This window comes from Coptis chinensis, chromosome 9 (assembly GCF_015680905.1).
Source record: "Coptis chinensis isolate HL-2020 chromosome 9, ASM1568090v1, whole genome shotgun sequence".
Classification (NCBI taxonomy): Eukaryota; Viridiplantae; Streptophyta; class Magnoliopsida; order Ranunculales; family Ranunculaceae; genus Coptis; species Coptis chinensis.
Window position 1 is genome coordinate 34,453,910 of NC_141464.1, and position 14,791 is coordinate 34,468,700.

Below are 14,791 nucleotides of genomic sequence, written 5' to 3' on the forward strand. Positions count from 1 at the left end.
AACTGGTCTTATGGCAATAAAAATTAACATGTCAAAAGTCTTTGATAGAGTCAATTGGGAGCCCTTACTTACTATTCTTACATCCATTGGTGTTGATACACATCTTGTCAATCTTGTAAAATTATGTATATCCTCTCCCCATTTCTCTGTTCTTGAAAATGGTGGTTATTCAAATCTTCTAGAGGGCTTCGACAAGGAGACCCTCTGTCTCCTCTCTTGTTTATATGTTGTATGGAGGTCTTGTCAAGAATCATAAACAAAAAGTGTACATAAAAAAATAATAACAATAATAAATATTGTATAAATGGTATAAAAATATCTAGATACAGTGAACCTATTACCCATCTCCTGTTTGCAGATGATGCTTTCATTTTCTGTAGGGTAAATATGGATGAAGTTGAAACTATTTTAGACATTCTTAAAGAATTTTGTGATATAACTAGACAACAAACAAATTACACAAAATCAGGTGTACACTTTAGCAAAAACATGACTTTTAATCAGTGTGATCCTTTGAAGCAAACTCTTCAGATGAAGAGTATTACCCCAGGAGAAAAATACTTAGGTTCAACTCTTTTTCTTGGCCAATCCAAAACTGAGATTTTCAGCACATTAACAGAAACTATCAATAAGAAATTAATTGGTTGGAAAAGTAAAATTTTATCACAGGCAGCTAGAACAACTCTTATTCAATCTGTCACTTTGGCAATACCTGTGTACCAGATGAGTACTTTCCTTCTACCCCTGAGTATAACACATAATATTGATGCCCTGCAAAGGGACTTTTGGTAGGGAAAGGAAAATGATAAAAAGAAACCCCTATACTTGAAAAATTGGTCTTTTATATGTAAAGAAAAGAAAAATGGGGGTTTGGGCATCATAAAAATGCACCTAAACAACTTGGCTCACCTGACAAGAATTCTCTGGAGCATATGGATTTAACCAGAGTCCCTACTATCAGCTCAACTCAAAGGTAAGTACTTCCCACACAACACTCTTCACACAATTGGAAAAAAAAAAGGAACATCATGGTTCTGGCAAGGTATGATGGAAGTTCTACCACACATCATTGCACACACTACATGGCAAGTAGGACTGGGAATAGATATCAACATCTAGAAAGACACATGGATAACCAGCCTTCCTGAAGAGAAAATACCCAGCTATATCACCCCCAACAACATGTTCATGTCTGTGTCACAAATTGTCAATCATGCTACAAGAAGCTGGAACACACAAATTCTTCACAAAAATTTTGATCCCCACACTGTTACCCATATTGAGGCTATTTATTTACCAAGGACTGATCCACATGACAAAATCTATTGGAATCTTACAAAAAAGGGTAATCACACGGTAAAATCTATGTACTGTAGCCTCAACCCTCCCACAAATCATCAACTCAGAACTGATATCAATCTAGCCTTCTGGCATAACACCAACCCACCAAGACACAATCTCCTTGCTTGGAAATGCTACCACAATATCATGCCCACCAGAGAATACCTCTCTACACTCTTTTATATCTCAGACAAGTCATGTTTACTATGTAAAAAATCAACAGAGAGTCTCCACCATATTCTTCTTGATTGTAGCTTCACTAGGGCTGTTAACAGCCCTTGGAATTTCAAAATCCTCATTTATAGTAACCTCACCACAGAGGAATGGATTCACAAATGGTACTTCCCACCTGATGATTGGACAGTAGAGAAGCACACTTGGACAAACACATGCCTATTCATATATTATACTCTTTGGATTGAAATATGCAACATCCTTTATAACATAACAAAACCATCACTATTAAAAATTCAATTACTAGTTTTAAAGCATTTTGGAATAAATAACACTTCATTCCAGGTACCACTTCACATTCTCAATGAACCAACAGCAAGGTGGCAACCACTAGAAATATGATTCTTCAAAATGAATGTGCATACTATTTGGAAGAAGAAAAGTAGTATGGCAAGTTATGGGTTTCTTTTAAGAAATACTTATGGAAACCTTATTGGTGCATGAATTGATAGAGGAAGGACAACAGATACTGAATCAGCACAATGCAGAGGCTTACTCAAGGGAATCTTATGGTGCAAGCAGCACCAGTCATCAAAGCTACTGATTGAAATGGAAGCCCAGGATGTGGTTTTCTTTTTTGGAGAAGCTAGAAGGAAATTTAAATCACTAGTCCAAAGCTATTCTTAGAGACATGTCAGAAACACTGAAGGAATTCTATACTACTACTACTATTATACATACACCAAGAATTGCAAACAATGCAGCCAAGAAACTGGCAACTTTTGTTTTAACTTTAGTACCTAATGTATGGTTTAGTATAGCTCCAATATGGTTGAAACATAACCTGGAGCAGGACAATGTAATTATTGGTTAACATAAATAAATAACAATGCAGCCAAGAAACTGGCAACTTTTGTTTTAACTTTAGTACCTAATGTATGGTTTAGTATAGCTCCAATATGGTTGAAACATAACCTGGAGCAGGACAATGTAATTATTGGTTAACATAAATAAATAAGAATGATTAAAAAAAAAAAATACAACATTTATACCCAGAGCCTTGTTAGCAATTTTCCGAATTATTCGCAAATCGAATTTTTGAAGGGCAATACGTATAATACTTCCGAATGTTTGAAAGATTCAGAATAATTTGCGATAATTGCTTTGAAACCTATATATATATGTTGTATTATATATATATATATATATATATATATATATATATATATATATATATATATATATATATATAAGCTGATTTTGTTTCTGGTCCTTATCATGGGTCATGATGTCTGCCATTATGTTTAGGAGTGCCAAGTTGGATACGTAGATTCTCATCAACTTAGATAAGGACATCTTCTTCCACATCGTCTGGTTCTAATTTAGAGGAAAGGTAACCAAGATGATTAAGGAATTTATAAGGTCCTTCTTTGTTAATGAGCTTGAAATTTTCAAAAGCAGATAGGCTAAGTGCCAAAGAACTGGTTCTGCTTATTTGTTCATAGAATTTGGTTCTATTAGAATTGTCCAAAAATTCTTCTTGGATTAGAAATCTGTCAGATTTAGACAAAAGAGTGAACCTTGGATACTTTTGCATTGAACTATATCTGATAGATCACTTAATCTGATGAAGACCAATGGCACGAACGCCATCTCTTTGATTCTGTCTTCTGCAGTAATCGTATGAAATTTCTCCTTAGTTTCGGAAAGAGTAAGAGCTTTTGCTAAATCAAAAGGTCTCTGCTTGTAAATTCGGACCAAATGTACTAAAGGATAAGTTTCATATTCTGTATATTCAAGGCAAGCTGTGGTAAATTCATAATAAACAGTTCCATGCCATTTCATCATAGTATTTTCTATGGCTTGAACAAGAGGAAAGGCCAGGAATGTCATGTTATTAGCTCTGGCTTCCAAAGATACCTCTGTACTTATGGTGATAGATTTAATAAAACCCATCTCTAACAATTCATCAATTAGATATATATCCCCAGGCTAAAAAATACTGCCAAAATGTGGTAGGCAGGAAGATATGGAGATTTGGATGCATGTTGTGGGTTCCTTTACTTATATGGGCAATACCTTTAACAATTAAAGGACAAGTTCCCAAAATAATTGAATTCCAATTAGTAATCCATTTCTGAAAATGTGAAGGAGGGAGATTTTGAATTAATTCTGGTAATGGTGATGGAAGGGATATTTTGGCTTTATTCCAAAAGGATTCTAAAAAGTCTCTGGAGAGAGTACTCCAAGAAACGGAATCAAAGGATCTCTTCAAATCACTGGCTTTATTATACTTTCTTTTGAAGTCAGACCAAGTCTTGATTGAATTCTGGTTAATCTTGCTAAAATATTTAGCAGTAATCTTGAGAGTCTGGAGAAGACTCCTCTTATTATTCTGGTCAAAAGAATTGATAACATTGTCCAAAATGGACTTCTAAAAGCTGTGAAGCTTCTGATGGGTAAAGAACTTATGTATGTTATCATAGACATAAGGTAACTCTAGATCATCAAATCGTACTTTTCTTTTACCAGTACTGTTAGACTTTCTAGAAGGAGATTGCGAAGAACTCGCAATGGTGCTGATATAATCAGACTCCAAGGTTTTACCCTTGTTGGTGCTGTCAGGTTGACTAACAGACTCTTGGGAATAATCCCAGTTAGGGAGGCCTATATTGTCCTCAAAATTGTTGGTATTTCCAACATCAGAAGTATCCTGTAAGGATTCAAAAGCCACTGGTGGTTGCTCTGAGGGCTTTCCATATAATGGATTCTCCAATGAACCAAATTGGAGCATTCTGTTATGCTGTAACAAAAGACATTAAATGATGTCTTAGATTCATAGGATATATAATCCCGGAGAAATATTCTCTGAATAATAATGAAGAGTATGTTGTTTCCAAAATATTTGGATACTCGTAGTAGCATTGGTTTGTGAATTATATTTCACAATCTTGGTTCTTCTGTTCCTACAAAGAAGAAGAAATAAATTCGAAAACCAAATGGTGATTCTCGAAGTTAGTGTAAATATCATGCTTATCAATCTTATTAATAGGAAAAATGATATTAAGAAACGGGGTTCCCAGTATAATTTGTTGGGTAAGATCTTTTATTAATAAAAAGGATAGAGGTATACTAACCTTATTTTTACTAATAGCAACCTTAGTCAATTTATGCTGAATAGCTATTTTACTACCACTAGCACTGGTCATAGTTTGAGTAGTAGTTTCAAAATATTTTTTAGGAATCAATTCTTCTTGTATGCAGTTCATATCTGCACCACTATCTACCAAAGCAATATAATCAGTAAGAACATATTCTTGGTTAATAATCAAAGTTATAAAAATATTCCATTTTCTGGAAAATACATTGGAAATAAAATTACATTGTTTAAAGTCCTTGTCTGACTTCTCTTCTGTAACTTCCTGTAGTTGTTGTAATTCAAGCTGTAAAACTCTTTGTTTTAATTGAATTATCTCTTTATTGAGATTCTGAACCTCAGTATTCAGGTCAGAAGAATAAGATAACTTTGAATTACTAGGTTTAGTTTTTCCCAGGCGATCAAAGACTTCTTTAAGGTTATATCCTTCAGAGGGATCAACAATATCATCCTTTACAGCTTTAAAACAAGTTTTAATTAACTTAAGCTTAGTTTCAGGATTTGTAATATTCTCTATAAGATCTAAAACAGACTGTTGATCAGTGATTAAGACATTAATAGTCAAACCATTCATCTGTAAGATAACTTCCATGCTATCACATCTGGCTTGCAACATGTTACATTGACATGGTGAGTCATTATCTGATGAACTAGAAAAAGGATCCTCAGACTCAGTAGCTGATTCAGAAGAACTAGTATTAAGTAATAATTTACTTAATTGTAATTTAAGATCTTCATCAATCTCTAGATTATTAAACTTTTGCTTGGTTTGACACCTGTTGGCATAATGACCAATCTTACCATATTTTAAACAAGTAACATTATTTTTTGGATGTGGATTATTGTTAAACTCCTTATTAGATTTCCAATTTTTATTGAAAGTCTTTTTTCGAGAATATTTTCTCTTATAAGGTTTCTATTTTTTATGAGAAGAAATCTTTTTCTTCCTCTTAGGAGGAATATCATAAGCAAATTGCTCACAAAATTCTCCTAACTCCTTCTTGCCAGAAAGATTCTGATTTTTAAGCTGATGTTGTAGCTTTAAATCATTGCAAAGGCTGAGACCTTCCTGAATGACATGATTAATAAGACTCCCATATGTATGAGAATGATAAGGAATAATAGATCCTCCATTTAGATCTCTAAGCTTTTTCCTAACATTTTCTGCAAAGAAGTTAGGAAGACCATTAATAAATTTAGCTTTCCAATGCTCACTATTAGCATCATGTAATTGAAGCACTTTGGCTAAGAACACATATTTATACCATCTAAAATGTGATAGAGAAGGATGGACATCTAAGGTTTTAAAGAAGTTTTCTATTCTTCTCTGCATTCATACCTTCTGGTCCCATAAAATGATGGACAATAGATAAACATAAAGTATAAACAACATCAGATATAGATACGTTGTTGTTTGCTTATGAGTTAAACTCAGTCTTAGTTGAGTTTAAAATCTCATATCTTTGCTCATCAGTGAGAATATTATCCCACCATCCTTTTAAGACTCCCACAAATCCATGGCATATAAATATACATACATCAGTATCTGTATTACCATGAGCTTTGCAAACACTAGCATACATGAGCATCTCCTGTAAAGTGTGATAAATCTGATATTCAGATTTAGCATCAATATTCCAAGTATAAATAGTTTTAGCTTGATAGGACATCTGGTCATTAAAATAATCTTCTTCATAAAGAATATCTTGGGGAGTAGGACGGGGAAAATAATTCCTACTATGACCCGCATGATGCATCTTATGAGTATTCTTGTCATAAGTTATTTTGTGAATAGAGGGAGAAACAAAATTTGCTTCAATATCCAAAATATCATTTGGTTTTATCTCATCTTCAGAATTAGAATCTTGAGATAAAGTATTAAGGTTTAATTTACTTAACTGACCATATAATTTTTCAATAAAATCATTTCTGGATGATGATTGATCCAACTTAAAATTTGGAATATCCAAAGGAGGTTGAATAGATGGTCTGATATAACCCGAAGAAGTAGATTGTTTTAAAGAAATATTCTTTAAAGGTTCTTTATCCTTGTCTTTAGTAGGATCTATTCTTGGAATATGCTTAAGGATATTATCTGCATTAGTCTCAATTCTAATTAATTGAGCTCCGATAGTTTGTAAACATAAATTAGTATAATTATTCTGTTTACAAATTTTATTAACATCCTTTGTACGAACAAATCTATGAAGATCATCCTGTGGTTTGATATAAGCCACAATTTCTAGACTATCCTTCAGCTTTAAAGATGCAGTTGGAGGATGAACAGTTGTCATCTCCTTTTTATCAGAAGTAGTCCACTTCTATTGATGAAACTCTAGAACACCAATATAATTATCTACAGGAGTAAAATTACTTTTTCTCATAGTAATATCCTTTTTTACTTCAGAAATTACTGGTTAGGAAATAATCTTTTCCTATACCTGATTAGGTCTTACCTCTTTATTAGGTAACTTAATATTTTTATCAATTAAGTTATTAGGTAAATTCATTTTTACCTTGGCTATAAGCCTAGCCTGTTCTTTGGATTTTAGATAATCATTAATATCTTTTTTCAGAGTTGCACGATCAACTCTGCCATTAAGAATTTTATCAATCTGATACTCCAGACAAAACCATTTTGCAAGAGTAGTACCATACTTCTGGTATCAATTATAACAATCTTTATAAGATTGAACCATAGGTTGCAACTCTTCAGGAGTAAAATATTTACTCAACTCTTCAAATTTTAATTTATAAAATTGATGTGTTTCATTAGATGTATAATCCATTATAAAACAAATTCCATTTCTGAATCTATGGGAGATTCCCTAGCTTTCTGTGTATAAACACCATGTGGTATTTGTTGATTAGAGATACGAATCTCTTCTATAGATTGATTATACTAATATATGGATTCAGCATCTGAAACTGAATGCCTAGAAGATTGTGGTATGGAGATCCTATAAGAAGATCTCGAAGACAAGCTTCTTCTAACAAAAGATTTCTTAAAGTTTAATATAACTTCACCTTCTGTTGATTGAATTATTTGATCTAAATCATTATTAATGATTGGCTGTGGTTGAACAGCGTTTCTACAAGTCCATGAATTAGGAAATTGAATCTCACTCCAAGGAATCATCCTAGGGGTAGCTACACTAGAAGTTAAAAGATTTGTATCAATTAGCACAGTTTTACCTGGTGTAGATTTATTCCTTGCATTAGGTGTCAAAGTAAGTAACACCTTATAGTGAATTTTGTAGGTAATTCCAATCACCCCAGATCCAGGTAAAAAGTTATAACTTTTAGCCTAAATTTGTAATGATAAAGAATCATAAAGATTTCTATCCAATAAAGATAAACTTAAATTAGGATAGACATCAAAATAGACTGGTCCATGACAAAGACTAGTCTCTACTGCTCCCATAAGGGATGGTAAATAGTCGAGACACCTAGCATCTCTGAGAGTTGCTTGAATACAAGCATTCATACCCAAAAGGGTCAAAGGTCTAAATGCAACCTGTATTAATCTTACATGAATAAATTTATAATTTTTCACATAAGGATATAAATCACGAGGACTTAAAATATGCAAATTATTACTTATGGAATGTAAACTAATAGTTTGTTCCATAGTCTTTACAGCAATTTTACTGGTTAATTTCTCAATCCAGTTACCATATCTATATATGGTCTTGGGATCTATATTAGGAATCGTCCATTTGTTCATTTTGTTCTATGTGTTGAGATCATACTCGATTAATTCTATGTTTTTTATTGAACTCAAATCATCATTTGATGACTGTACCATGGGTGTTGAGGTGTTAGTGCAATAACAAGTAGAGTATAATGAATTATAATCATACCAAACAGTATTAAAACTATTCATGATGCAATCATAGATGTTTCATCTTCTTCTCCACATATTATAAACACTAAAATCAAAATCAAATCTTCAGTGTTTACAAAGTAAAACCACGTCTGTCAACGCCTTACGGGTGCAAACGGCCTAAACGTATATCCTGCTAAACGGCACTGCATAATCCCTACGCGACTTGGGTGACATCCCAGAGTTACTCACATAAATGTAAAGAAGTAAAAATGACCTATTGCTTAAGAAAATAGTCTCATATCAACAAGAATGAAATTAAGTAATCCTAACTTCATCTCTAACAAGATACTATTCATAATACTAGAAAGGAAGAGTCAATAGTATTTTAGGATCCAGGCGGACATTCTTGTTGTCGGAAAACCGAGCTTTTAGCAAGTAGTCCTAAAAAGTAACCATCATGCCTTTTTCCTTAATCATACTGGTACTATCCCTTACTTACATCTTTTCTTAGGATATAAAACAATTAAATATAATTGTAAGACATTTCAGCTTAATTTGAGGTTAGTGCATTAACGGTGAGAAAATGTTTTACAATTATATTTAATTGTTTTATTTCCTAAAAGAAAGACATTTGTATCTGAACTAAAAAGAAACACTCGTTGGAGCTTCGGACAAACATTTAGATGAGTGACGCTAACCCTGTATACTAGGGGTGGCAGTTTTGAGTTTTGGACAGGACCCGCTAATTAAGCTAGGAGGACTCAACCAAAAACTAATAAATGATGCTCTTAAATATGACAATGCGTCATTTCTCACTTAAGTTAACTCATTTACTTAGTTTGTAATGGCAGGCCTAAAACCTTGACTTAATACGTGGGCATCAGTTCTAAAAATAAATTATACTCTTAAATATGGTTAATCATATATTCATAGCCATACTTTTTGAGCTAAATGATACGTGGAACGTGGGCATTAGTTTCTTTTTTTGGGTGCATCCTATTAATTTATTTATTTTTTATAGTATTGCATCCTATTCACCATTACTTATTATTAGCTTCTAATTCATTGTATTTAGTTGTGGAGTTTTTTTTTTTTTTTTTTTTTTAGTCACTATAAGGTGGAGTTAGTATAACCATCCCCATTATAGATATAGATATAGATTCTCAAAAAAATCACCCCGATTTGTTATGGCTTCACGTGTCGTTTGAGACAAAACTCTTGGTTTTTAGCTAGACGATATGGCGGGGTCGTTTAGGCAGTCTCCAGGACAACATGGCGAGGTCGTTTGGGGACTCTCTTGGGCGATATGGTTGGGTTCTTTGGACTTAAAAAATTTGGTTTGTTTGTCACGATGTTCATTTTAAAAATCAACTTCCACATTTTAAAAAAGCAACATGTAGAGAAAAAAGGCGTTTTTTCTCTCTTTGGTGTTAGGCGTGCCAACGCTGTAAGTATGCCTGGACAAGGGCGCGCCCACGCTCCTCACATGGCAAACCACCAGGTCATTACGTACTCGACAAGGTCGCGCCCGTTCCCCACCGTATTTCAGCAAGGTTGGACTGTTTCCAGAAGTTTTTTGGAAACAGCATAAATATAAGTTTTTTCTGTAAAAACTTAACCTAACCAAAACCAAGAAAGAGAGAGATTGTAAGAGAGCAATTTTTAGTGAGTTGAGTGTTCATTCTTTGTGAGTGAATTAAGAGATCTTGTAATCTGTTACTCTGAACATCTAGTAAAGCTTGAAACTCGCAATGTGGACGTAGGCAAATTGCTGAACCATGATATATCTCATCTTGTAGTTTGTTCTTCCTTTACATTAATTATTTTACTTTATATGCTTGTTATTTGATATTAAGAAGTGTTGGGATATTACTTGGAGGGTGTTGAAGTCTTGTCCAGTGAGAAGGATCGATCTTTGTGTAAGATTGATCTATTTGTTGTGGATAACGTTGTTTCCGCATTGTTCTATTCATAACAATTGGTATCGGAGCCAGGTTTACGACCTAGGATTTTGAGTTTTGGTAAAGAACCATAGTGCTCGAAATTTATGTAGACAATGTGTTCGATAAAATTCCGAAGTGAAATTGTATTTTGGGTTATTGTGTGTGACTTGAAAAATGGCTCCCAAGATGTCAAATATTAAGTTTGCAGTAGAGAAGTTTAATGGGAAGAATAACTTTGGGATTTGGAGAGTCCAAGTAAGGGACATCCTCATCCAACAAGGTTTGCACAAGGCTTTAAAGGGGATTAACTCAAAGGTTGTGACTATGAGTAATGATGATTGGGAAGAGTTCGATCTTCAGGCTTGTTCATCAATCCGGTTGTGTCTTGCTAATGAGGTCATGTATAGTGTGATGGGAGAAAATACCGCTGCCGGTATTTGGCTCAAGCTAGAATCTATATATATAACCAAGAGCATGATGAAGAAGATGTACCCTAAGAAGTGTCTTTATCGGTACATGATGGTGGATGGTTCAACGATACAAGAGCATGTTAGTGAGTTCCGCCGACGCCTAGCGGATTATTTGAATGTTGGCATGAAGATGGATGATGAGGATCATGCAGCATGTTTAATATTCTCTTTGCCATAAAGCTATGAGCATCTAATGACTACCTTTATGAACAGAGAAGATGTTGATCTTGACGAAGTTCAAAGTGCAATTATTTCTTATGAGTTGATGAAAAAGACACGAGTTGAGAATAGCATTGATGCAGGTCAGGGGCTAGTGGCAAGAGGAAGGTCACATGAAAAGGCTTCTACAAGCAATGAGAAGTCTAGGTCCAAGTCAAAGAAGCCTTTGACACATGTGAAGTGCTACAATCGCGATGAAAAGGGACATTACGCAAGTAATTGTCCTCACCCGAAGAAAGATAACAAGTATAATGCTAAGAAGAAATATAAGGCTAAAGTTGAGGCAAGTTTTGCTTCAGGCTCTAAAGGGACGATGTGAGTCTCTGTGTGTCTACACAAGACTATATGGCCGAAAGGTGGATTCTTGATTCCGGATGTTCCTACCATATGTGCCCGTATTGAAAGTGGTTTACTTCTTATGAGAGCATTGATGGTGGTTCCGTTTTGATGGGTAATGGCGTTGCTTGTAAGACGGTAGGAATTAGAACTATACGGGTCAAGATGCATGATGGTGTAATGAGGATTTTAACCGATGTGAGACATGTTCCTGAGCTAAAGAAAAACCTTATTTCTTTTCATACCTTGGATTCCAAAGGCCACAAGTTTGTGGGGGAAGGTGGAGTCCTAAAGATTGTTAATGGCTCTTTAGTTGTTATGAAGAGTCAAAGACATGGAATCTTGTATACTTTGATGGGTAGTACGGTGATAGGCGATGTAGCAGTGGTTGCATGTAGTGACGATTCTGAGTGCACTAAGATGTGGCATATGCGTCTAGGGCATATGAGTGAAAAGGGTTTGTCTGAGTTGTGCGAGGGTTCTTAAAGGACTTGAAGAAGCCAAGTATGGGGTTCTGTGAGCATTGCATCTATGGGAAGCAGTGCAGAGTCAAGTTCAGTTCAAGCAAGCACACGACAATAGGCGTCCTTGATTATGGGCATACGAATGTTTGGGGACCCTCCAGAGTGGCTTCTAAAGGAGGTAACCGCTATTATGTCTCATTCATTGATGATCATACTCGCTATGTGTGGGTGTATATGATGAAAATGAAAGATGAAGTGTTTGAGACATTTAAGAAGTGGAAGGCAAGGGTTGAGAATCGCACAGATAGGAAGGTCAAGACACTAAGGTCTGACAATGGTACAGAGTATATCTATGGGCCTTTCCAAGAGTTTTGTCGAATAATGAGGGAATTGCCGGATTAATCGGATCGAGGGGGGCACCCGCCAGAATGGAATGGCAGAGAGAATGAATAGAACCTTGCTTGAAAGAGCGAGATGTTTGTTGTCTAATGCGGTCTAAGCAAAAGAGTATTGGGCAAATCACGGTGTCCATGGCATGTTACCCGCATTAATAGGTCACCGGTTCGGCTATATATTGCAAGACACCTTATGAGGTGTGGTCAGGTAACCCAACTGATTATAGTATTTTGCGAGTGTTTGGATTGACTGCTTACTACCATGTGAGGGAGAGCAAGCTAGATCCTAGAGCTAAGAAAGCCATATTCTTAGGCTTCACAAATGGGGTAAAGGGATACAGATTATAGTGTCTAGAAGACCACAAGTTCCTGGTCAGCAGAGATGTTACCTTTGATGAGACTTCCGTGTTATCTTTTAGTAAGCCGAAAAGAGCTGAGCAGAATGGTGAGTCTATAGACGTTCAAGCTACTGAGTTTAAGTTGTCTGATGCAACAGATGACTGGTTGGTTCATGATGAGGTACCAGATCATGGAATCATGCAATAATAGGAAGAAGAGCATGAGCATCCACAACTTGTAGTGGCTGACCCTAGGCCAAAGAGACAAGTTAAAGAAGTGCACAAGTATGGGCACGAGAAGCCGGTGAAACACTATGATCAGGTGGATTTAGTGGCATATGCACTGAATATCGAAGATGATGAGCCAGATAGCTTCAAGGAAGCTGTTAGAGATGCTCATTATAGAGATTGGTTGGTTGCTATGTAAGAAGAGATGGAATCTCTTGATAAAAATCACACATGGGACTTAGTTTTATTACCAAAGGGTAAAAAGACTATTGGCAGTAAATGGGTGTTCAGGAAAAAAAAAAAAAAAAAAAAGGTCCTTCCTGAGTCCGAGAGTACTGGGTACAAGGCAAGAGTGGTAGCAAAGGGTTTCTCACAGAAGGAAGGAGTTGACTACAATGAGGCATTTTCCCCAATGGTCAAACATACTTCCATTCGTCTGTTATTGAGTTTAGTTGCTTACTTCGACTTGGAGTTAAAGCAACTTTATGTGAAAACTGCTTTCTTACATGGGGACTTGGAGGAAGAGATCTATATGAGACAACCTGAGGGTTTTGTTGTTGCTAAGAAAGAAGATCATGTGTGCAAGTTGAATCGGTCACTGTATGGTTTAAAGAAATCGCCAAGGCAATGGTACAAACGCTTTGACACATTCATGATGCAACATGAGTACACCCGAAGTAAGTATGACTGTTGTGTTTACTTTCGTAGGCTTCGTGGTAATGACTTCATCTATCTCCTGCTTTATGTGGATGACATGCTGATTGCTTCCAAAAGCATGGTGGAGATAAACAAGTTGAAATCTTAACTTAGCTCTGAGTTTGAGATGAAAGACTTAGGTGGAGCCAAGAAGATATTGGGCATGGAGATTGACAGAGATAGGAAGAAACGACGGATAGTTGTATCTCAGAAGAAATACCTTCAGAAAGTAATTTCTCATTTTGGTATGGAGACTGCAAAGTCAGTTTCTACTCCTTTGGCTGGGCATTTTAGACTTTCAGCTATGTTCTCTCCTAGTTCAGTGGAGGAACAAAAGCATATGGCTTATGTTCCTTATGCAAATGCAGTGGGCAGTTTGATGTATGATATGGTGTGCACACGCCCAGACATTTCACAGGCAGTTAGTGTTATAAGCAGGTATATGGCAAATCCTAGGAAGCAGCATTGGGAAGCAATGAAATGGGTATTGAGGTACTTGAAAGGTACCTTGGATGTGGGATTAGTTTATGGTGGAGGCACTTGTTATGTCAGTGGGTATGTAGATTCAGATTATGCAGGTGATCTAGATAGACGACGATCGACTACTGGTTATGTGTTTATGATGCATGGTGCACCGGTTAGTTGGAGGTCTATGCTACAGGCTACAGTTGCTCTATCTACTACTGAGGCAGAGTATATGGCAGCGGCAGAGGCAGTGAAAGAGACAATATGGCTTCGAAGTCTTCTGGATGATATGGGTATTGAGCATAACAATGTTGCTTTGTATTGTGATAGTCAGAGTGCTATTCATTTGGCGAAGAACTAGGTTCATCATGATCGGACCAAGCATATTGATGTCCGTTATCACTTTATATGGGATATCGTTGAGGATGGTGATGTAGCACTTAAGAAAGTGGACACCCATGACAATCCTGCTGATATGCTAACAAAGGTTGTCACCGGAGTTAAGTTCCAACACTGTTTGGACTTGCTCCAAATCTTACATGCTTGAAATAGCTATTTATGGGCATGGCCCTTCGGGGCGGTTGACTGCGAGTTCGAGGGACTACTACTTCTTGCTGGATGTATTCGGCTCGGTTTTATGTGTTAAAACCTCATCAAGGTGGAGAATGTAGAGAAAAAGGCAGTTTTTTCTCTCTTTGGTTAGGCAAACGCGCCGTATTTGTAAAGTATGCTCGGA

At 35.8% G+C, this 14,791-nt stretch overlaps 1 protein-coding gene across 1 annotated transcript; it reads left to right on the forward strand.

Moving 5' to 3' along the window:
• Positions 1-387: 387 nt before the first annotated feature.
• Positions 388-792, forward strand: LOC147475703 (uncharacterized). Its single transcript, XM_086585503.1, has one exon. The coding sequence runs from the start codon at positions 388-390 to the stop codon at positions 790-792; it is 405 nt and encodes a 134-aa protein (XP_086441629.1).
• The last annotated feature ends 13,999 nt before the right edge of the window (positions 793-14,791 follow it).

What these genes read in the sequence shown, in the direction of transcription:
- LOC147475703 (XM_086585503.1), top strand. Translation starts at nt 388, where the DNA reads ATGGATGAAGTTGAAACTATTTTAGACATTCTTAAAGAATTTTGTGAT.